Source organism: Microtus ochrogaster, chromosome 6 (assembly GCF_000317375.1).
Source record: "Microtus ochrogaster isolate Prairie Vole_2 chromosome 6, MicOch1.0, whole genome shotgun sequence".
NCBI lineage: Eukaryota > Metazoa > Chordata > Mammalia > Rodentia > Cricetidae > Microtus > Microtus ochrogaster.
In genome coordinates, this window is record NC_022013.1 from 44,496,589 (window position 1) to 44,521,113 (window position 24,525).

General features: G+C 44.5%; 1 protein-coding gene across 2 annotated transcripts in view; it reads left to right on the forward strand.

Annotated features, from left to right (window-relative positions):
• The window catches only part of Ptprg (protein tyrosine phosphatase, receptor type G), a 685,269-nt gene that overhangs the window by 629,881 nt on the left and 30,863 nt on the right, over positions 1-24,525 (forward strand). For both annotated transcript variants that reach the window (XM_013346852.2, XM_026779901.1), the window contains 2 exons: positions 10,333-10,424; positions 19,466-19,557. In XM_013346852.2, coding sequence (XP_013202306.2) covers positions 10,333-10,424; positions 19,466-19,557 — 184 coding nt within the window. The remainder of the gene's footprint in view (positions 1-10,332; positions 10,425-19,465; positions 19,558-24,525) is intronic.

Sequence of the window (24,525 nt, forward strand, 5' to 3'; positions counted from 1 at the left end):
TCTCTCTCTCTCTCTCTCTCTCTCTCTCTCTCTCTCTCTCTCTCTTCCATCTTTGGTTCTCTCTGCCTGTCTGTCTCTGTCTCTGTCTGTCTCTCTCTCTCTCTCTGTCTCTCTCTCTCATCTCCTCACATGGCCTGCACCCATTCAAAAATTCAGCCTGGAATGAGGAGGGAAGGAAAGCCTCCAGCGATGCTGAAAGAACAACACTACACATAGCCACAGGAACTGGGTACAAGCCTGATGTGATATCTGCCTTCTAGCCCTGCTTCTGCAAAGCTTTTCTTACCTGTTTCTCTGTGGACACGAGGAAGGGCCATGCCTCTGAGGCTCCAGATCCTGAGCCAAGGATAAAACTCTGAAAACCAGACTCAAGTGTCAAAGTTTTCAAAAGAAGTTGACTTAAATTTTAAATAAGTAGTATTTGGCATAACTCACAGTTCTGTCTGCCCACTTTACGTCCACCTCCTTACAACAGAGGCTCATCTCTGGTAATTTATACATTATTCAAGAATTTTTGATATCTAAACAGATAAGGGCTGTCTCCATGCCCCTTTTTATATAATAAATACTACATGTCTTACCCATGCTTGGCTTTGTTTGAGGTAACAGTTTTCTCTAGGCATCTATACTTCCCCTGGTTTGGGGGCGGTGATTTTAAAATAGATATGCCACGATTTGTTCAAGCAATCCTCTAAGGCCGTCAGTTTTGTCACAACACAATGCCGTGCTGAATAACTCAGTTAGCGTGTCATTTTGCACATGCATAAATACAGCTGCCGCATCAAGTTAGGGAAACGGTGGCATTGGAGGGTGTCGGGGAGGCTTTGAAGAGAGTGACCCATTGTCCTCTGCCTCTGACTCAAGGGGGTTTCAGTTAGCAGTGCGTGTCTGGAGCTACCCTTCCAGTGCTGGGCGCCATGGCCTCTCTGCTAACTCTTCAGAGATGGAGCGATAGTATCAGTGTACTTCTGATATATTGCCATTTATTGTAAGGAGATTGAACCACTGGTTTTTCCTTTTCTTTAGAACAGTGATTTTCAACTTTACTAATACCGCAGCCCTCTAACAAAGTTCCTCACGCTGTGGTGACCCCCAACCATACAGTTATTATCATTGCTGCTTCATAACCATAATTTTGCTGCTGTTAGGAGTTGTAGTGAAAATATCTGCTACGCAGGATATCTGATATGCAACCCCTCCGAATGGACCATCTGACCCTCAAGGGGTCATGACCCATAGGTTGAGAGCCACTGCCTTAGAAAGTCTCTCCAGTCTATGACACTTGTTCCCAAGTTCCTGTATGGATACATATTAAAAAAAAAGAAGAAGAAGAAGAACCAGTTCTTGATCGTTGGGAATGTCACCTGGATGACAGTGGGGTGTCTTGTGGCAGGAGGATACTCTCAAGTTTCACAAGTATTGCTACAATGGAGATGACCAGTAAAAACACACGCGGCGTCTTCCTAGATGCTGAAATATTAAGGCTATTAAGAATATTACAGCAAGCCAGACATGGCACTGCACACCTTTAATCCCAGAGCAGAGGAGGCAAAGGCAGGTGGATCTCTGTGAGTTCAAGGCCATCCTCGTCTACATAGTGAGTTCCAGGACAGCCAGGGCTACTCTTCAAACTGTGATAAGCACCTGTAGCCTTATTCTGGGTGCTCAGAACATTCTAGGATAGGATATAAAGGCACAACAGCTTTTCTCAAAGACCCTGCTGTCAAGCCTTTCCCAGGGAGATGAACTGTGAGGGGTTTATCCCATTGGATCTGGCTTACATATTGAAAAGAGCATGCTCAGGTTACTGGATGTGGCTTAGGAAGTGACCTCTGCTCCCCTATTTCCTTGAAAGTGCCCTGCAGTCATCCCTAAGGACCAAGGAGGATTTCTTGGCAAAATAATGTCGAGCAAAAAAGAGCATTATTATCTCAAGGCCACTTCTGTGTCTGCAGTTCATTTTCTCCCCTTTCTCAAATTCACTACAGGCAGTTACCCATCCAACAGCATTCTTCATGTGGAAATCAAACGGTTTTGTGTGTGTCACTTTTACCTATAACAAGGATGAGTTAGGACATTGCTGCTACCTGTGTGAAATCCCCAAGACCTGGGAACACTTTCTCCCAAGTCTCTGTATTCCCTCTCCTGCCTCTCTATCCTCCCAGTGGATCTCATTCTCTTTCCTCTCCTCATTTTTCCCCTCCCCTCTCCCACTTGTCCAGAGCATGGCAAACGCATGCCCAAGAATCCCAGCCACCCTGATGTGAAACACACCACATTATTACCCCCAAAGCACGTTTTGTCAGATTTTTTTGTGTCCCCTTTCATGGCTTGGAAAATATGCCAACCAGAAGCATATTTTGGTTTCTGAGTCTTCCGTGCTGGAAGAGCCCTTCCGGAGACGACACTGTGTAAACTGTAGCTGCATGAACCGGATCGCTTAACAGGCAGTGGGGAAAACTCAACAGCAAGTGGGTTGTTGTGTATGAAAAATCTCAACTTAGCATTGCATTGGGCCGCCTTCCAAGCAAGACCGGGAGTAGCTTCGGCAGACACGCCTGAGGGAAAGCCCAGCGTTGTGCGCGTTCTTTCCATTCAATTGCTGGGTGTCACTTCTGTTTCTGGAAACGTTTTGCCCTAATAAATCAGTCAGAGTCTTTTTACCACAGCTCTCAATCTCCTCCTTTGCTGGCCCTTGCGAGTGTTTGCAGCTTTCCGTTAATAAGTGGCTCTTACGTATACAAAGTTCACTACAACACACCCATTTACAAAAGTAAATATTAATGGGATTTCTGCTCTTGACAACATGAAAATAAATGAGATTATTAGCGGGTATGCCACTGTAAATTCAAATGAGGGCTGCCTATGAATCACTTAGAATTGCTCAATTAATATTCCGTAGTGCCTCAGCCAACTGCCCAGTATAGTCTGCAATTAAACAAACTCCTTCACACTGTGATGTGATTAGAAAACCATTGAACTTAATCTGAAGATAGTGACTTGATTTCCAGTCTCTGTATATCAATATTTGTTCAGTTTGTAATTCTGAGTTTTCATTTCAGTCGAAAACCCTTGTTAGGATTGCCCTCCAGCCCCCGGCCCAGCTTCCACAGCACTAGAGAAACAGTGTTGCAGTACGCCAGAGACTGAGAACGGAAAGAGGCTTGTCAAAAGGATGGACATGCTGAGCCAAATGTCTGGAAATCTCAGAATCACAGCATGCCTTTGGAGGGGACCTTTTGATAGACAGCATTGCCGAGTGCAGCTTTAGACGTTTCTAGACTCAATATCGGCCCTTTGTTTCAGGAAAATGTTGGCTGTGTGCTTACTCTCAAATTCTTGTCAGGCAAGCAGAAAGAGATAGAAATAAGAAAATTGTTAGCCCCCATCAAGGGTTGTCTAAGCAGGTACCTGGAGAAAAACAGAGACGGCACCCTGAGAGGGCGTTGGGCAGACATGCAGGCCTCCTGGGTGTTCTGCCTTGAGAACATGTCAGATGTCTGGAAGGAAATAGGGAAGGGTGTTAAAATCTAGTTCCCCTGCTCATCTCCGTAGTTTGCTTTACGTTGTTGGCAGAGTAAGACTCTCAAACTGGATTGTGCTATTGGAGCAGATGTTGGCGTGTGTGTCGTTAGTCGTGAGGGCCAATTAAAAGCGGCAGACCCTGCCATGTGCTGGGGTGTGTGCGGGCTTCGGTGGGAGCTCCGGGACGTAGAGCTGACAGCTGATGCGGGTCACTGGCTGCTGCATCCTGCTTGCAGACAGCTGCTGCCACAACGGTAGACCGAGTCTCTCTCCTCGAAAATACGGAAATACGTCCCTTATTGGAAAGACGGGAAAGTTATTTTAGAAATGCTACCTAAAGAATAAAATTTGGTGACCCATAAGGCTCAAGTGTCCTTAGACACTCGTATGTACACTTGTACAACAGCAACAAAAAGAAATCAGACATCCCATAGTTCTAGACTGCAGTGGTGGCGGGGGGGGGGGGCTTGAGACCTACGAGCTGCTAAGAATACACACAGACTAGAAAAACTGCTAGAGAAAATACCCCCCACCGTACAATTTTGACTTTCATGGAAACATTTCTTAGAAGTCATTCCACAATGTACAAGTCCACGTTAGCTTTCTCAAAGAGGATGGATGGATACAGAAGAATATAGGAAAATCGTTCCCACCTGGCTACCTAGCACTTGTGTGGAAGTGGGCACAGATAGATACATTGGCCAGCCTTGGTCCAGCATCTGATGATCTGATGCAGTTGGAGACATGCTTACCTTCAAGATGACTGTTTAAGTTGGAGACCGGCTCCCTGTGTCCGGATGCTCACTACGGGGAAAGATACACCAGGAGAAGCGACAGATACACTCCCGTTCCGTCTCTTACACCCACTGAGTTGAACTGGGAAAATACCTCATGGAAGGGGTTGTTTTCCCCCTGCTCCCACCTGACAGTGTTCAGACTTGGTCTACATGTGTAGGGATAAGCCCAGCCCATTAGGGGGGCGTGTTCGCCTCGGGCTAATGTTTACTTATAAATCTAGCAAGCATGAGCCCGCTGCCACTCTCTCTGCTTCCCTGTTCTCCATGGAACTGGTGGTTCTGTAAGTCTATTTTCCCCATTAAAGCTGTATATATTATTACAATCTGTCTGAATTCATTTACGCCGATACATACATGTTTATTGATGGAGTTAGGTCATGGGAAGCCCTGTAACCCTGTGGTTTCCGGATTCTTCAAGGAACCAGACATTCAGAACTAAAGATACCAGAACGGAGCACAGTACTTAATATTTAAATAAATACCACAGACTTCAATTCCTTTGCAGAAACTAAAATGATTTTTGCTATCGGACAGGCAGAGTAAAGGGCAAGGGTGATTTAAAAATTAGCCTCTTAGGAGGGAAAAACTGAGAAATGTCTTTTCTGTAATTTAGCCCCCTCCTCCAAAAGGCTTTTATTTAGTGTGCATAGAAGAACATTTTAGCATCCTACCCAGAATGCCATTCTGTTGTTTTTGTTTGTTTGTTTTAGAGACGTGGTCTCAGTATGCAGCTTTGGCTGCCCTGGAACTCACTAAGTAAACCAGGTTAACCTTGAACTCCCAGAGATCCACCTCTCTCTGTGTCCCAAGTGCTGGGATTAAACGTGAGCACTCCCACACCCACCCATCGCCCTGTTCCTGACACTCAATTCTAACAGAAGCAGAACTGAGCACTTTGACATTGTTACTCAAGTATGTGCTGCACAGCTTCCTTTGGTGTACTTAATTCGATTGTGTTAGCACCCTTACAGCCATAATGACTATTTCTCATGCCGTACAGGATCCTGTAAACTCTCATAGGACTTTTATGGGCACATTTATGATCCTACCCACCTTCCATTTGAGGTTTTCTCATTTTCAGTGACTTCTTAGTGTGAGCACCAGAGAGTGGCTGGAACCACTGTCCCTCTGTCTCAGGAAGTTCTTAACTAGGAACAGTGCAAACCAGCTTCCTCAGCAAGGGGCTGTGTCCCATCCAGGCCTTCTCTGGTGATTGTCACCAGGTATAGGATTTGTCTTACATAGCTTTCTTAAACCAACAAGATCGGGACTTCAGTTAGTTTACCCCTGTTGACTGACAAGTTGCTATCACAGTGGTAGAACAGGCAGGTACATAGACAAACAGGTAGTCAGTCTACCTTTAGGAACCCTCAAAATTCCAACGACTCTCCAAAATAGAAACTGTGTCCGAAAAATATTCACTGCTAGTATGGAATTGGGAAGGCAGAAGATAATTTGGATTATCTGTACACCAATGATGTCAATCCAGTGGAAATACTGTGGCCCAGTCTTAGGTCCTTAAGAGAGGGGCGAGCTCCATGGGGGGATGGGAAGTGAAAAAACAAAATGCATGGTGGTGACCAACTAGATTATACTTTGTAACTAAACTTGTAAATATATTTCTTCATTATTCTAAACATGACCTACTTCGTTTTCCCATTTTTATAATAATACTTGCATAAAAATACTCATGGTAAAGCAATTTTGGAAATGGCTTTTCACTATCCTGGAAATCTGTTCGTTCAAGAAGGGATTGTTAGGCTATGTTAGTTGAAACAGAATTGGAACTACAAAGAAAATTGAAATTGCATACTCAGTGGCATGCTTGAGAACACTTGGAAAAATTCTGTCTCCATTCCCTTGGGCTCAAAAATCAGAGGCAGCCCTGCATCTCTGATCAAATCCACGAGAGAAGTTTGGAGGAATTGAAACTTGTGGATATTTTTCCCTTTGCTTTTTTAAACATTTTTCATGGGATTTTTCAGAAATTAAAATATAATACCTTCTGCCTTATCAGAAAGTTAAAACCAGAGTATAGGATTTGTACACATGAAAAAATGGCATTTGGGGAGTGCAGTGAACGGCTGGTAGCAGCCTGGCCCCAGGATAGACTCTTAGCATGTGATTATTAAAGCAACAATTCTAACAATGCAGTGGCTGGTTAGGCCAACATTGTAATGAGAATATCACCTCTCTTTTGTCATAAGGGATCTATGTTGATGATAGGATTGTAGTTTGTTATTAATATATAAAGCAGGGCTGGAGAAGTAGCTCAGTGGTAGAGCACTTACACATGGGCGAAGCTCCCAACACCACAGAATGTTTTCTGTGCACTTGCTCTCTCTGTCTCTCTGTCTCTGTCTCTCTCTCTCTTTCTCTCCTCCCCCCCCCACATGAGTTTTGGAGTGATCACAACAGTAGCCCTTGGTTAATCTTCTTACCTTCTTTTTTTTTAATATTTATTTATTTATTTATTTATTTATTTATTTTACAATATTCTGTCTGTGTGTATGCCTGCAGGCCAGAAGAGGGCACCAGACCTCATTACAGATGGTTGTGAGCCACCATGTGGTTGCTGGGAATTGAACTCAGGACCTTTGGAAGAGCAGGCAATGCTCTTAACCGCTGAGCCATCTCTCCAGCCCCTCTTCTTACCTTCTTGATGGTGTGTGATCCGTCTCACACAGCAGCCCACGTAAGCCTGTTCAAAGCGATAGCTAAAGGTGCATCCCAGCATAGGTTGGAGTCCTCATTGGCTTTGCAAGGCTCTTAGACTCCTAGAAAAGCCAACAAAGGCCTCCTGGGTCTTGTATGCTGGGGCTCTTGCTCTTTTGTCCAGCCTTATGGCATGCGTCTCAGGTTGCCTTTCACTTACAACACCTGCCGGGTTTGCTCTGTTGTAAGATACTTTCTGTAGCTGCTGGCTCTGCCTAGAATGTTCTTCTGCCCCCACTGTGGGCCTGTCCTTCCCTCCTAGGTCTCAGCTCAAATTCCTTCTTTCCCCTTCACCCATTAGCCCCTATCCACTTAAGCTGTATTTCCTCACAACTGCTCACATACGTGTGGCTCTCTTTCCTATGGAAACGTAAGTGGCAAGAAGGCAGAATCCTTGTCTGTTCTGTTTTCCCCGCTCCCAGCATCACTGAAAATGACCAGAAACTATTGAAAAAGCCAATGTACAAAGGTATGGAAGGGTAGTCCCCAAAATGTTAATAGTGACTAGAGGAAGGAGGGGGATTTGCCATGATTTGAACTGATCTTTCCCTTTAGTTCATTTGTACCCGCTCATCTCTTGGGCAGGATCATCTCTTCCTATGTGGGTCTTTCTAAATGACTCCAGCTCTTGCCTGGGCTGAGGAGCTGATTCTGAGGATGCTGGACAGTGGCAGAGTGTGAAATGCTCTGGCCAGGCCCTGAGCTAACTCCTGTCATAGGTCATAAAACTTGCATTCAAAGGAAGGCGCTTTCTCCAGGTTCTGGGGTGATATGCCTACCCACGTCCTGTGCTGGATAAAAGCATGGGATGTGCAGCCAGGCACAGATGCGCACAGCTTTATCTCCCAGGTTCCCGACCCTGGCCCCATTTGCCAGCCTTGCTCTGGCAATCACAGTGTCACTTTGACTTGCCAGCTTTGCTATAGCAATCATGGCGTCACTTTGCTCCAGGGAAAAGCCATTATAAACAGCAGCACATGGGGCACAGGAGTGAGATTCGCTTCAGCACACTGCTTTTTCCCCCAAAGATAATGTGCAGCTGTTAGTCCTACATTTAACAGCAAGACAGACGGTCTGCCTGTTTTCTAGCAAATAACGATAATAATAAAATATAAGTTAAATAATAATCCACATTATGGTCTGTACCTTCCAAGGTTGTCCGACTGTAACAGTAACAGAATTCCATGTGCTAACCACTTCTGTCTTAAGTGTAATTTGCAGTCTTAAAACCTAAAATCATTTTGGAGACTTGTCTCACACCGGTAGCCTAAGCTGGCCTTGGGGAGTGCCGGGATTACACGTTTGCTACTGTTCCCAGCCCAGAAGTTTTTAGGTGGTTGTTATTTTTGTTGTTGCTGTTCATTTGTTACTCTGTATTTTAAAGCTGAGCTGGTGCGGTGTGTAACTTTATCTAAGTGACTTTGAGAACTTGTTCAGGCTGCCGAGTAACTGAACAAAAGCAGAGTTCCTATAGCTAGGGCCCTACACAAGTAAGGCTCCCATTCATTTGTACTGTCTATGATCCATGTTTCAGCTGCTGGATTGCATTCTGCAAGTCTCTTCATGCAGGCAGTGAGAAGGGGGGGGGGGAGAAAATCAAGAGTGAAAAATGAGCAACTAATTTAAAGAGAGAAGGAAGTTGGCATTTCAGATGTGGCGGTCTTATTTTTCATATGGATATGGTAAGGTATATACATATATATATATATATATATACACACACCTTAACCCAAGCAAGGTAAAGGCTATTGAATATATATACACCCTATATATATATAGGTATATATACCTATATATTCAATACATAGGGTTTCTACTTCATGTATACACACACACACACTTTTATGTATAAATACAAGTTTTCTATTTCTATTATAAATGTCAGGCTCCTGCAGAACCCTGACCTTCCCTTAGGGTTCTTCAAGGCCAGTCCTGCAGTATATATGGGGTTGAAGCCATTTATGTTAAGGAACCCCTATGACTTGGAAGAGCAGTACAGACGGCTGTAAGGCAGTAAGTACCCTTTCCATGTGAAAACACAGACTATTTAAAGGAAAAGCCTTCATTCTGGAATGAGTGCCACCCTACTGTGGGAGAGCTACATGTCTCTGAGGTCTCCCGGGTGTTGCAGGGATCTGGTTTGGTTTGTTCGAGTGACTGACTTTTCTCCCTAGTTCCCCCCACCCTCCTGCATTCCTTGTCTTCCTGAAAACGTCCCAGGGTTTTTGTTGGTTTTTTTTTTTTTTTCCATTCTATGAGCAAAGATACCCTGAAGAAAAGTTGACTTATCCCTACTAGTTGGAATACACACCCCAGATGATGCAAAGCTGTGGCGTGTTAAGTGTCGCTTGGCATGAGACACAGGAGGAGTGAGATTGAGCCTGGTGACTGGGAGCACCAGAAGGATGCCGCCCGCCTGGCTAAAAGACGCAGCAGTAGGGCCAGCTATTGTAAAGCCCCTCAGCCAGATGAACAGGGACCCTTCTCTGGTCACAATAGCCATTCACACTGAGCCGCCTCATTAAATATTCAGCCCGTCTTTCCGGCAGCTCATTAAGGCCTCAGCAGGCAGTGACGCGCGGATGCTGGAAAGCTGAGGGCTGGCCAGCATCTCAGGCAGAGGCTGTGTGAGCTGCTCCTAGCCTTGCTGTTCACTGCCTGTCCTGGGATGACCAGTGTGTGTTCCCTGCTTTGCTTGAAGTACAGGTAAAAACAAAGCTCAGACGAAGGCAAGCAGAAAACACCTGCAGGTTTCTGTCCCAGCCTTAGAGGTTGTCTGGAAAGAACCTCTGTTTGGGGCATGCTTATCCTATTGAAGCCCCTTGACCCCTTTAAAAGCTGTCTGAGGATTTGGGGCCTTGGCTAAGCACAGACAATGTGGTGCCATTATGCAGTAGGGTTGTTTGATGGCTGTATTGGAGGGGATTCAAGGTGTGGTTTTGAACTTGGTACTTGGGGGGCTGGTGAGACTAGCAGACGGTTCCTCTGTCACCCGTCAGCTGGAGAGAAACGGGGTAGTGTCCTCACAGCGTGTGCAGGAGGCTGCTCTGTGCCAAATTCTCACTTACTCGAGTTGTTTGGGGCTCTGTGTTTGCGGCTGGCTGTGATAGGCGATGCCCTCAGACCTTGGGGCCGAACGCTCTGCTTTTGCATTTACCACTTTTCCTTGGGTCTGCCGTCCGTGCTGTGCGATGTTTCAAGCTGGGGAAGCTGTTAAAGAAGGATTTTGAGATGATAAACTCAGACACAGTGTGCTTCTGTGCTCACGGTTGCCCTCTTTTCCTTTTCCACACAGAAAATGTTTCCAGACTGCTCACTTCTATGTGGAAGACAGCAACTCACCTCGGGTGGTCCCCAACGAAAGTATTCCTATTATTCCCATCCCGGGTAAGTGGGCACTGCAGCGTCCCCAGTGGGTTGCTTTGTCTTTTGTTCTGTTTTCTATGATGCACATGACAAAATATCACTGTCATAGCTGTTTGAAGCTTGCCCGGTCCAAGGTTTATTTCACTAAGGCTAATGTCATAAAATCTGGCCCCTTTTCATATCTACAAAGTAATAAAATCCTCATTGCAGAAGAAAATACCTATGGGTTAGCGTAGGACAGCGTCACCATAAGGAGAAAAAAGTGACAGCTCCAACGTGGAAAATACACCGATTTTAAGTCATAATGTGTGAACATATTTTCAAAGGTGAGTTTTCCTCCAAGATTCCATATACTGTTAGCGTTTTTGGAACCTTGGACACTTGGGTGGTGCTGTTTGTGTTACTAGAGTGGTCTGTTACAGCACGAGCCTCGAACGGTTACAGTGTGATAAGGATTGCTAGGACACACTAGAGATGCTGCAGGTCTTGGAAGCTTGGAGCGGGGCTGGCTGTTGGTTTTAAGATCTCACCCACCGTTTGTGTGCACATCCTTTTCCCTTTTGTTAGATATGAACTTGGTACTGCTGACGTGTGTGTGTGTGTGTGTGTGTGTGAGAGAGAGAGAGAGAGAGAGAGAGAGAGAGAGAGAGAGAGAGAGAGAGAGAGAATACATGTATTTGGATATCTTATGCATCTTTTTGACATTGCTTTTTAATACAGAGAAAGTACTTTGAATAGTGCTATTGTTCCTTACCTGCAAAATACCAGTCAGTCCACTTCCTTATCACAAAGTTCTTACCAGCTAATCTATTTTACTTATTTGAAATCACTTTATCTTCACTATATAAGGGCGAATGGGTGTATTTTCGGGGGCTGTAAGACTACCTACCACATAGTAGGCAATTTCTGCTGTTGGATGGATACATGAATGTTCGCAACACATTCAAAAGTTTATAAAAGCCATTGCATGAAGCTCAAGGTACAGCCATTCTCTGGCTAACAAAAAGCAATTGTGTTTGAGAGTCTCATGGGGTATGGTTATGGTCAGGGACGTAATTGTCCCTTTCTGTGTCTGCATATGTTGTCGTTAGGTGTTGCTGGAATTGGCTTTATCTAGACAGCCTTTTCTCACTAGAACTTGTCAGAGAGACAAGATAGATAACAGAATGGCCTTGCTTGTTCCTGCTGGGTAGACAGCTAAAGGGTTAAATGCGGGTGGGGATGGGTCCTGTGACACCCTGGGTTCTTCTTACTAACTTTTATCCTTGATGGGGGACCCGCGACTGGTATGAAGAGAAGCAGAGAGAGGAACTAACAGACTCCATCACGGCGGATGGTCCGTCCCCTCGCTTTACACGGGAGCAGTGTGTATACTCATTCTCAGTGTGCATATTCGCTAACGGGCTCCGTCACGATGGATGGATGGATGGATGGATGGATGGATGGATGGATGGATGGATGGATGGATGGATGGATGGATGGATGGTTGGTTCGTCCCGTGGCTTAGGCAGGAGCAGTCTGTATCCTCGCTTCCCTCCAATATTGCCCGGAATATGTGGTGACTGCTGGGAAATTCCTGGGAGCCACTTTTCTCCTTGCAAGTGACTCATCCGACAAGCACAGTTTTTAGGTGGATAGACGTCACTTGTAAAGAATCAGTCATGAGGCAGAGGAAGAGGCTCACGGCTTCTAGGCCAGCCTGTGTCATACAGGGAGTCAACCCCTCCCTACGCTCCACAGCACGACTAAGGTGCTCATAGGTAGAATGCTTACCTGCATTCCCCAAGGCTTGTGGTTGGAACTCATCACCACACAATGTCGATAATAATAATAAAAAAAATGGCAAAATAACCAAACATCTGGAAAGTCGCTTTGTGTGTAAGTGTGTATTTTTGGTATGTATATACGTGCATACCTGTATGTGTCCGAGATGCCAGGGATCTGCCATACAAGAATTCTACCAATGAGCTGCACACCTGGCCAGGTACAATTCTTCTGAGTCAGCAAATGTAAGATTCTCATTAGCGATTAGTGAAGAATTACCAAAGTATATGTCTTACTTAAGGCTTTTATTACCATGATACTGTGACCATGACAACTTATAAAGGAAAATATTTAATTGGGTGGCTCCCTTACAGTTTCAGAGGTTCAGCCCATTCTCATCATGAAGAGGAGCATGTGCCATGCAGGCAGACGTGGTGCTGGAACTGAAGGGGCTACATCTTGAGGCAACAGGAAGTCGACTGTCACACTTGAGGGAGCCTTAAGCAAGAGACCTCAAAGCCTCCAGTGACATAACTTCCTCCAAGGCCAAAGCCCCTAATGGTTCCACTCTTCTTGGAGGTCGTTTTCTTTCAAACCACCACAGTGCCTTACCTCAAGATTGTATTTACTGTAGTAGATCATTCGTTTAGACTTGTGTCGTAGATAAGCATTTTAAAATTAGAAGTTAGTTCATGAAATTAACCCACTTCAAACCCTGGAAGAGAGTTCCAGATATGCAACATGTCAAAAACAAATGTCCTTAAAAACGCTTTCTCTGGAAAGCTTAGCTTTCTAATAAGCATATTATAAAACAAACTGTGGGAGCTGCCAGTAGCCTAAGAATCTAGAAATGGTTCCTCTTTTCCAGCGGTTAAAATATAGCTTAATAATTTGAAGGTCACTGGCTTCAGCTGGGTGCCAGCATAGAAAGGGTTTTATATGTGCTGTTTAAACCATTGGGATTAAATCAACCCTTTTGGGATATTTTATTTATACAAAGATTATCTCCAAAGGAGATTCATTGGCATTTTGACTATAATGAAACCCTTTCTTCATTGACTTCATTGTGCCATAAATGAAAAGATTTCTTTTTATGTCAGGAAATAAAATGCTCTAATCTCCAAATACTCCTTACATCCGAAGAGTTTGATTTAGACGAAAATCTATTGATTGTGCTCGTAACTCAGGGACTAAAATCTTGACTGTGCTCTTTTCTTTCATGTTTGTTTCATTTTCCTAAGTTGACACAGACAGAGGTCATACTAAGCCTGGAACCTGAAACTGAATTTGAGGAGGTTGGAAGGGCAGTCGGAGGGGAACTGGGCTCTTGAGATTGAGGTCTGTTCACTAGAAATGTGTTTAGCGGCCCCTGGTAGTGCCTTGGTGGGGAGGACTGGAAAAGCATCGAGGATGTAAATGGAGCCTGGTAGTAGAATTTTACATGTTCTCACTGCTACGGGTGGCATTGGATGAAATTGGGATAAGGTTCGAAATCTACTGAGGGTTAAATAAACCTTGTACAGGGACTCCGACTCCTCCCTCTTCCTATTCCTCCTCCTCCTCCTCCTTCATCCTCCTCCTTCTCCTCCTCCTGCTTCTCCTCCTCTTCCTCCTCCTCCTTCCTCCACCTCCTTCTTCCTCTTTTTCCTCCTTCTCCTCCTCCTCCTTCTTATTCCTCCTCATCCTCTTCTTCCTCTTCCTCCTCTTCCTCCTTCTCCTTCCTATTCCTCCTCGTCGTCCTCTTCCTCCTCCTCCTCCTCTTCTTCTTCTTCCTCCTCCTCTCCTCCTCCCTCCTGCTCTTCCTCTTCCTCCTCCTCCTCCTTTCTCCTTCTTCCTTCTTTCTTCTTTACAGAATAGGTAACCTAAGGATTTCTGAAATCCTAATGTATCTGTGTATATGCCCTTCCACTTCCCAAGCCAGCAAAAGGGATCTTTCCTTAAATAGAGCTTTCGCCAGTGAACCCAGCAGCTAGCATTGGTAAGAAAGTAAATACTTAGTACCTTTCTTTACCTAACGTCAACAAGGTGACCAGCGAGCCAGTGTGAGCTTGTCAGGAAGCGAAACTTCCCATTAAAGCAAAACATGTCACTTCGGTAATTTGCATGGGAAGGATCTGGTCAAGTGTCAGGTCTGAAAGGCACTGCACTCAGGGTGAGCCTGGCCCTAGAGACATCCTAGCCCTCCAATAGCTGAAGGACAGCAGGCAAGTGCCTTGTGTCTCTAGATCATTTCATCTATCCCTTGGATCAGATAATACAGAGAGAACAAGTGTGCCTAATGACACCTCATAGTTACTAAAGTCACCAAATGCCAAGCCAAGCCTCTGGCAGGTCCTTACTTTGTTATTTCTCAGAGCACTTAGTGCAGTGGCTCTCGACCTTCTCAATGCCAGGAACCTTTGATACAGTTCCTCAGCTGTAAAAGTATTTTGTTGCTACTTCGTAACTGTAATTTTGGTGCTGCTTTGAATTGCAAGGTAAATATGCAACCCCTGTAAAAGGGTCATTTGAGCCTCAAACTGGTTGAGAACCACTGACTTAGTGACTAAGGCATTGTTATTGCTGCCATTTCCCAGATAGGGGAAAGGAATCCCAGGGAGGCAGGCTTTGCTCTGACTTCTCTGCTCACTTCGCGGAGTGGATGTGCCTGGCCCGGAGAAGGAGTTAATTAGACGGGACTGGTAAAATGAGCTTCATTCTCCTGATGGCTGAGTAAGAGACTGAAGTTGGGGCTAGCCCTTGCTATAACCAAAGATGGCAGCAAGAAAGTTAACTTTTTTCTTTTCCTTAAGCTAAGGAGAGAACAGAGCTAGCGTGAGTGAATTGGTTGGAGAAGCTTAAGGTATTGGAGATTTGCCTCTTTTGGTTCTGAAGATGCAGGGCCTTACCTTGTGCATCTGTGAAGCGGATTTTCTTTATGTTCAAATGCATTTTTCTTTATTCCCAGGACTGGTGTGTGAGAACATCATTATCTGAGCTTTGATGCCTTCTCTGGGCTAAAGTTGCTGTTCACGCTCCATCATGTCAGGGACTAGGTAGGATAAGGGATTTATTGTGGATGAGCCCAGATGAAAACTATCTATAAAAAACCTTTTTCCTGGTTTAATTCTCATCCCAAAAGCTAAGAATGATCATATTTGATAACAAAGTCCACGCTTTAGATACTGATTCTCAGTTGATTATATAAAACATTGTATAATCGCGGGGTTTAGTGATCAGGAGTGGTGGCCTCATTTTCACCTAGCAAATCTAAGATAGCAGAAAATTCTACAAATAAAAATACTAGCACAAAATGATGGTTGCTTACCAGCCTACCCAAGGTATTGTGTTCAGTGCCATGCTTCTCTCTTCACTATCCTAACTTTCAGACTCCACCGGGCCAAAGCTCAGCGCTGTATTCCCTTTAGATAAGCGGCCTCAAGCATCCATAGGTCTATCACAAAAACATTTCTGTTCCCTTCACCTGGTTCCTCTAAAAATAAAAAATGCATTCAGAGTATTGTGGGTTTTGGCAACCAGGACAGGCCAAATGGTTGCTCTCTTTGAATTAGACCAACTCCAGCTTTACGTGGTCTCCCCATATATCCTAGGACTTTACTTCTAAGCCTGGAGTTTGCCCACCTTTCATCTTCAAGTTTCTCCCATAACCTCACAGCATCAGTGGTCTCCCCTCCTCATCCAGGTTTTGACAGCAGTGGCAGTGTTCAGTCTGGAGATTACACACTGGCTTTTCCTTCACTATCTTATTGAAAGACCCTCAGAGTGGTCTTTCCCTCAGGAGGAGACCCCTGAACTCAAGGAACAGTCGAGACCACTGGCTGCAACGGCAAGAGGTTATTTATTGAGCGATGCACAGGTACCTGCGGGCGTCAGAGTCTCTTTGGAAGACTTGTGCACCCTCAGGCTGGGCAGGGGGTCTTTTATATGGAAACGGCCTGGCGGAGCAGGCATACAGAAGTAGAAGCATGGTTACAGGAATCCCATTGGTCAGTTCAGATGGGGCGATGGGTTCACTTGGGGACGAGTTCCTCAGGGACATGAAGATCTGATAATAATAGCTGACTTGGCCCTATCTAGGGCACATGTAGTTTTTCCCAGAACTGTCCGTTCCCCTCCTAGGCCTGGTATCTGACTACAGATATCCTGTTTTGGCCGCCTAGGAGTACCAACTTTACCTTGAACTTACACTGGTTTGTGTGAAAGCCTTGCAAAATGGCATTACAGCAGCTAAGCTGGGGTCTTTCATTATGTTGACTTGACTTCTGACACAGACGTCAGCCATGAACAGGGACCGTCTCCCTAACTGCTGGCTGATCCTGGGTGCTCAGCCAGTAAATGTGATTACCCACAGTGGAACATAAAGTTTGGAGTGAGTTGGAGCACGCTGTTATGGGTCAGCAGCCAGCTTTTCTAGACCATGCCAGTCTGTGATGACTAATGTTGGTTGTCAACTTCACATACCTCGGAAAGGAGAGGAACTTAATTGAGGAATGACCTTCATCCGATTGGCCTGTGGGCACATCTGTGTCGTATTTTCTTGATGGCTAACTGATGTAGAGGCCCGGCCCATTACAAATGGTACCATCCATTAGGTATGTGGACCTGGACAGTAGTCTGTTCCAGGTTGTCTTCCTAAGTGCCTGCCTTAGCTTCCAACCTCCCTTCCCCAAGGTGCTTCTGGTCAGAGCGTCTGGTCAGAGCCACAGGAAATCAAACCCGAACAGCATCCTTTACTTGAAGAAGTCGTTTGCTTGTAAGGGGAGGCTGCATGTAGTACCTACACCAGGGCACATAGAAGGTGTATGCAAAGCACTTGGTCGTTAATTAGTCCTGCTGTCATCTGTAAGCAAACACGTTCAGGTAGAAATAGTATCCCGTAAATAGCTGTTTTCCTATACCGAGTTGGATCTTTCCAGGTAAAAACCGAGTTAGTTGTTCGGGCCTGCAGTGCTGTTCAAAATGGTTGAGGAAACTTAATAGAAATACCATTCGAGAGGGAGTTGGTCAGGGCTTCTAGTTAGTTGCTGTGTTATATTTATCGTGAGAAAGAAAAGATATATATGAGCCCTCTGCTGTTTGTCTTCAGTGATGGACAAGTGACGTGTTATCTGTGTAGTTGGCAAAGGTCAGCGCAGTATGCCTCTGTGTGCACATCTGCCTGTCTCCTACTTCCTTTATGGTTTTGGTGGTGCCTGGGAACTCGGTGTGGAATAAAGATGCCTCAGTTTCCTTGGATAAAAATGCAAAGGGGAGAAATGGTGCATCATATTTTTCCATGGCAACCCTACTGAGCCCGGCTTAGGTCTTACTGCATCCCACCATGGGGTCAACAGGCAGATTGATTTCTGGGTATGTGACATTAGGATGGGCATCACAGTTGACCACGTTATAGGAAAAAGGTGTTTTACTGTGAACTTTAAAGTATTTCTTTTAATGATTTGCCATGTGCTGTGACCTTCAAAATGCCATTTTTTTTAAACCTCAGCATCTTGATGTCTTGAAAATCCTTGATGTTACATGTAAAATATCAAAATATAGCAACCGTAATTTTTTTCTCATTTTGAACCGACTTCCATGCCCTTTCCTAGCGCCATAGCCCTATGGGAACTGGAAATTCCAGTGGTCGTGGAATAAAACTTTTCTGTCACCCAGTTTTTGTCTATGCTGCTCTGCCCTTGAGAACCGTTTATATTGTTTAAGTGCAAAGATGTGCTTATACTTGGGTACTTATACTTTTGTGCATATTAATTCTTTTTTTCCAGCTTAGCCTGAGGGGCCTTCATTGCCATATAGCAGTTATTATAGAATTCACCAACTTCTAAACATTTTAAATGATCAGATAATTTTGGAAACTTTTCTTGAGTAGCATTCTGCTAAATATTCTGGGCAAACATTTTGGCTCTTCTTAGTTTGTTAATGCTGGTTACATCATGGAAGCTATAGATTTCTTGGGCGTACAAAATGATTGCATATTCATGAACATCTTCAATCCTGAAATATTTGTAAATAACTTGGCAATTTTCTTCATAAAGTTTCCTTTTAAAGTGATCAGGACTTTAATCTTTCACACAGAGTTTGTGTTTGCGTAGGACAAGCTATCCCATTGAAACAATGTTTCGGTGCTGAGCAACTTAGGTTACGGACATAGGAGTCACCTTTCTTAAACAGAGTCTAAGAGTGGCAACTTCCCACTGAAGAAGGATTCAAATGTCAATAGATGCAAAAAGTCACCCTAGAGCTTTGCTCTCTCCAAAGAACGTAGAGAAGGAATGACACAGGCAATGTTAACTGTCACCAGATGAAGAGAAATCAGATTGTCAGGCCTGGATCTATGAAATTCCTGCCAAAGTAGGACCTCATTTACACATAGAGATCTTCATACCCTTTACTAAGAAAAGCATCTGCGGCAGTTTGGATGTTTGTGCCTTTGCCAAAGATCTTTCACTCTGAATAAAGTAAATGTCATGTCTGTTGTTTATCTCAAATTCAGCCGAACATTTTTTTAAAGGGAAATATTTGTGGGGGAGGGCCGAGGGAGGAGGAGTTGGCAGAGGGAGGAAGTGGGCGTGGCCATTTCGCAGACACTCAAGGATCAGCCTGGATCTCTGTAAATAAACCTAAAACAGGCATTGGGCTCCTTGAGCTGGAAATGTCCCTTCAGAGTGGCAAAGCTACAATAAATTGGTGTGTGTAGCGTCTTCCTGAATCTACACCTAGGCTGTCAAAACCAAAAAAAAAAAAAGTCCGTTAATTCCATCAAATTGATTCTTTGGCACCGTATAGACACAGCTGTTTTGAACTAAGATTCTGAACACTTAACTGTAGGAGGCTTTGCACAGCTGGCATGGGGTGTCTGTCCGAGGGGAAAAGATCATTCACATTCAAGCCCTAGCCACTGAATAATAATTAAAGTTTAAAAACCTAGGAAGTGCCAAATATCTTGGCAAATGGGTACGCTTGGTAAAAGCAGACTTTTAGCGTAGAGTATAATGTATTTCCTTTACTGTGTAAATTCTCTTCAAAGTGAAAGCAGAGAGGTGTGTGTGTGTGTGTGTGTGTGTGTGTGTGTGTGTGTGTGTGTGTGAAATACCTTATTTAGCCTGGCTTAAGAGCAACTCACAATCCTAACGAGATCTTGATGTAAAATGAAGTCCCAAGCCTTTCTTCAGAAATTTACTTCAGTTGATAGAATTTTATCATTTTCGTCAAATGTTTTTCCTATGTAGGATTTGCTTTTCCGGTGCCGTTGGTTTTGTGAACATATTCTGTGTGACCTGAGTCTGATTTTCTTCTTGCAGACGACATGGAAGCCATTCCCGTCAAACAGTTTGTTAAACACATCGGCGAGCTCTATTCTAATAGCCAGCATGGCTTCTCTGAAGATTTTGAGGTATGTTTCAAGACTGGAAACTACTTTTGAGAAAGTTTATTTTTATCTCATAAGGATTTTTGACAGCGGGATCTGCATTTATTCTAAACCTATCAGAACAATAACTCTGCCAGCCGGAGATGTCTTTCTCTTCTCACTGATGGTTTTCAGCAACGTTTTCCGAGCCAGATGTAGAAAGAGGGAGTTCGTTTCACCTGTCTGGCTCCCTGCTCATCTGTGGAGGACAGGACATAGAGGTTAACAAGAGGACCATTACTGGGGATAGGTTTTTCTAGTCCTTCGTCTTAATCCTAAGATGAAGTCACACTGCCTAGTCACACAGTGCCACTGCCGAGCTCCCTGATTCTGTGTCATTTCTGGGCTGCGCACGGTATGGTGGAGACAGGAGGTTTGGCACCAGAGAAAGCGCTGGCTCTGCCAGAAGTGAGTTTCATAAGGCTCCATCTCTGCTCCCCAGTTTCCTCATCCTAAGAAGATGGTGCTAATGTCACCCGCATTCTAAAGTTGTTAGGCTAAAATAAATAAATAAATAAACCTCCATGGCGTGCTGGGTTAATTATTAATTGATTGTTGTTGTTTCCGTGTGTATTAATTCTTGGAGAGAAGACGGGAGTTAGCACAGCCTCGTGATTTTAAGAGCTGGTGTGTAGGAAACAAGGTAGAGAACTGGCAGGTCCCCCTCTGCCAGCTCTGGGTTCCGTGCCAGTTCAGCAGTGACAGGGTGTCAATGAGGAGCCATTAAACAGACTGCCCTTTTCTTTACTGAGGCGCATCCCTGGCAGCAGGGGCTGTGTGGAACAGGGCATGCTTTCATGGCAGCTCAGCTGTCTTCGAGCTGTAGGGGCGAGTGGGTTTCTTCCTCTTTCCCTTCCTACTGTATAATGGGAATGATGGCGAAGAGCCTTTCTTCCCTGCCTCTTGACACAGTTGGTTCTGGGGCTCAAATACAAATGGGAAGGAAGCGCTCGGGGACCATCATGGACACACACAGCTCTGAGGTGCAATTATCTCATGTGAACAACGAGAAAAATGGGGCCAGAACCCCTGTCTCTATGCAAATTTGGAATTCCCAAACGTCACCAGAAAGGCAATTATATTGACATCTCAAGTGAATTCTTTCTCTGAGGTTGCCGCTGTTGTGAGTTTGGCATTGTTTTTGTTTCGTTTGTGTTTTGACTTGGTTTGCGTTTAGGTTTTTATTGAGGAAAAAAAAATGATGGGAAAGGTGGTAGAGAGAAGACTGAACAAAAGCTCGTCAAGTATTTAATGCTGCTATTGTATGCTGGTCCAGAAAGGTGCTTAGTCCACAACGAAGAACATGGCTTAAGTCAAACATTTTGTATTCATGAGGACAGCAAATGTGTGTGGCGTTAAAGTGATTTAGCTCAATTGACTGTTGACTGGATGACCGAGCAAGAATATTGAGGCATTTAACCATGTTGATGGTATTCAGGACAAACATTTATCCTCTGGAGGACAGAATTTGATCAGGATGATCAAATGCAACTCTGCTTTCTCAATTATTTATGATTTGAGACCCCAGCGCTATTCATCACAGCTGGTTTTGACACCATTTAATTATTCAGAATAATCAGCTACACCTCTGTATACTTCATCTGACTTAGAGATGGGCTTTTCTGTATCAGAATCACGCCCGTGAACAAATCCTGGCGTTTATTTGTATCCTGTGTCTATCCTAAAAATATTGATACTGTGAGCTAACAGTTTAATCACCTCTACTGATCTTGACAGCTTCAGTACCAGGAGCTGGTTGTTCATGGGAGGGGATGGGGAACCTAAGTAGAAGCAGCCACTGTGATTCCGTTACCATCTCCTGGCTCCTCCTGGGGAGAACTGAAAACTGGAGTTGCTTCAAATCAGAAGTCTGAAAGAAAAAAAAAATAGTAAAGCAGCAATATAAAGGGGAGAATGAGACAGACGAGGAGCTCACCAGTATACTGCAACCTTTAAAACTCAGCAAAACTTTGCAGTGTTTTTAAACAAAAACATCATTCCTTTTTGGTAATCTTGCTAAACAAGGAAAGATAGCAATAAGCCATGTGAGGAAGTAAGCAGAGGTAATAGCTGACTGTGTAAGGGCAGGAAATGAGATTTTATGTAGTACAAAGAACAATGAAATATTTAAAATAAACCATCTATTGTGGTCAGACAGTCGTAATCTCCTGCACGGATTTCCATCACTTGTGTGCTTTAACCAGGGCCCACAGTTAGCTCAGCGCATTATTTCAGTCCTTTACTTTAGCTCGGCTCTCACTGACCTCACTTTAAAGTTGGGGAAACATCATCCATAAGCAAAGCAAGATTAGGTGGCCAGGTTTTGAAACGGTGGCAGCAGGGGTTGAGACCAGTACTGTCAAACCCCAAGCCCTGTGGTTAACCCCAGTGCCTTCCAGACTCATAGAAGTAATGTCTTATAATGAGCTGGAGTCAAGAGAAATAAACAAGCTTGCCCTTGACTTGCATGCAACTGTGCCTTGGCAAAAACAAAAACAAAAAACAAACAAAAAAAAAAAACAGGCTGTTAGGGTTCCCTCTCCTACATGTATTAGGTGAGGAATACACAGTCTTTCTGCTCTACAGCGATTTTAGCCCCAGTGTGGCTTACAGAAATCTTACTCAACATCTGAACAGAAGCCTCAAGTTAATCAAATCACTGGTCTTCTCGAGAGTACCGTTCAAGCTCATAGTTAGTCGGGCAAGGTAAAACAGCTGAGTATCAACTATTCCCTCTCCGTACAAAGATTAATTAGAATCCCTTACCAAAAGAGCTCAGTCTGGTGGTGCTGGGAGGAGACCCAGAGTAGAAATGAAAAGGAAATAAGGTAAAACAGAAATGGAGCTTCCCCACGGTGTGTGTGTTGACTGGGTGTCCCAGTGACAATGATTCTCCTTGTGGCGCTGTTTGATTTTTCAGCCTTGGGCTTTAAAAAAAAAAGGGGGGGGTGAGCGACTGTCATATTTTAATAATGATGTTACTTAAGCGGGGAATGGGAGCAGCCTAAGTAACTTTGAGTCTTTGTCTAGAGGTGATGTCGGAAAACAGTGCTGTCAGATAAGTTGTGAGCGGGCTGTAGAACTGGTGGCATTATGCCTCTCCAAGATTCTGCAGCCAGTGGCAGTCTTACTGGTTCTTGTTTGAGGCTGACGTTTCCTGGTTCCCTTCTCCTGGCTGCCTGAATTGGCCGTGACTAGTTCCCTGGGCTTCCTGGACAGTGGCATCCCAGAGTGGCTTGATTTTTAAATATTAGAAATTGCTTTCCCTGCCCCCATAATCTTAACGCAGAAGGCTTCCTAAAGCACAGTCCTGTCACATTCATGAGAAGGCTACAGAGGTCCACGGACTAGGTCTTGGGGGTTGGAGGAATCGGAAGTTTAAAGGCTGGGCACAGAGATGAAGCCAGAGGTCCGTGGCCCTTGACACCGTCCTCTGGGGGATGACCTCTCCTCCAATTAACTACTGGGCTAAATGGGCACTCGTTGTTCATCTTAAATCAGGAGCATAAGGCTCTGTCCACCTGAGCCCCTGCGCTGAGGGACTAGTGGCCCCATTGTTTTGTGTCATGAACTGAGTTGTCGGTGGCTGCTGATAATGGGAGGCAGGGACGTCCCCGGAAGGAGATGCAACGCTACACAAAGACGGCTGGAGGATGGCAGAAACTGTCCCTGAAGAGCTGAGCATACGGCACACCGTGCATTTGGTCTGAATATTAGAGAAATGTGCTTTAAATCCTTATTACGAAGAAAAATTCTTATGTAAGTAGGGACTTTTATAAAGACGATGGGATAATTTCATAAACTTCTGCCTGCAAAAGAATTTTCTGTGGGGCGGTGAAAAGGGGCAGCCCCGGGGAGCAAAGACCAGGGATTTGGGTTGTGGGAGGGGAGAAATAAATGGCAGCCATGCCTAAGACAGGAAAACATGTCACCTTTCTAAAAGGCGTGGGTTTAAGGCTAAGGTTAGAACATGAAGTGGTAGAAGATAATACCCTCCCTGGAAAGTTGGCAAAGTAATTTGGAACCCACCAAAAAGTCCCTGCCTAATGGAGTCATGCCCAGCACACAGCATTGGAAAAAGTCAGGTATGATGGCCAAGTCCAAGATGGTGGAAGTGGGAAGGCACAGGGGTCCTCATCTCTTAAGGACCAGCTCTCTCTTGGACACTGGACCAGCTCTGGACTAGTCATGACCAATGCATTTCATTGTCTGTAGATTAGCCTCTTAACATACCAGCTCCAAAATACTTTCCTCCAGGGCTGTCTGTTGGGTAATCTGACAGATGTGTAGCAGTGTTTGTTGGAGTGGTGTCTCAGAAAGGTAGGCTAGCAGGCCATCCCATGCTCTCCAGATGGCCTCCTCCCTCCACATCTCCAAAGCAGGAGATTCAGCCAATTGCATCCCCCAAGAATTCTAGTAATAGCAAATGCTAGGATTTTCATGTTTTGTTTTTAATGAATTATTTTTTCTCTTAAGCCTCTTGTCTTCTCTTGGCCCTCCTCTGTGAGTTATGTATCTGTCAGTATCCAGAATATCTACTTTTAGAATTCTAGATTAATATAGGCAATAAAATACAAGCAAGCATCATCTTAAATCTCTCATTAAAGTGTGAAATAGGTAAGTTTCCCATGTGCACTCCACCGGCTAGGGTCACTTTAAAAGGTTTTAACGCCTACTAAAGTCACGTTAACTTTGCGATGCCAGTCTGATAGAGCAAAGGATCATTCCAGGATCAGATGGTATTATCGGCTCCTGAATGAGTCAAGTCATACTGCAGGAATTTACAGGTGATGTTATTATCCTCAAGACCAAATCTGAAGGCTGTAGCCAGACCACGTGAGTGCTAAGAAAGTCAGATCTGACATTACTTACGTCCTTCCCTTGTTTTATGCCATTCATTGGAAGCATGAAAGGAGGCCACACATCTGGCCAGGGGTTTTAGATAGCAAAAGG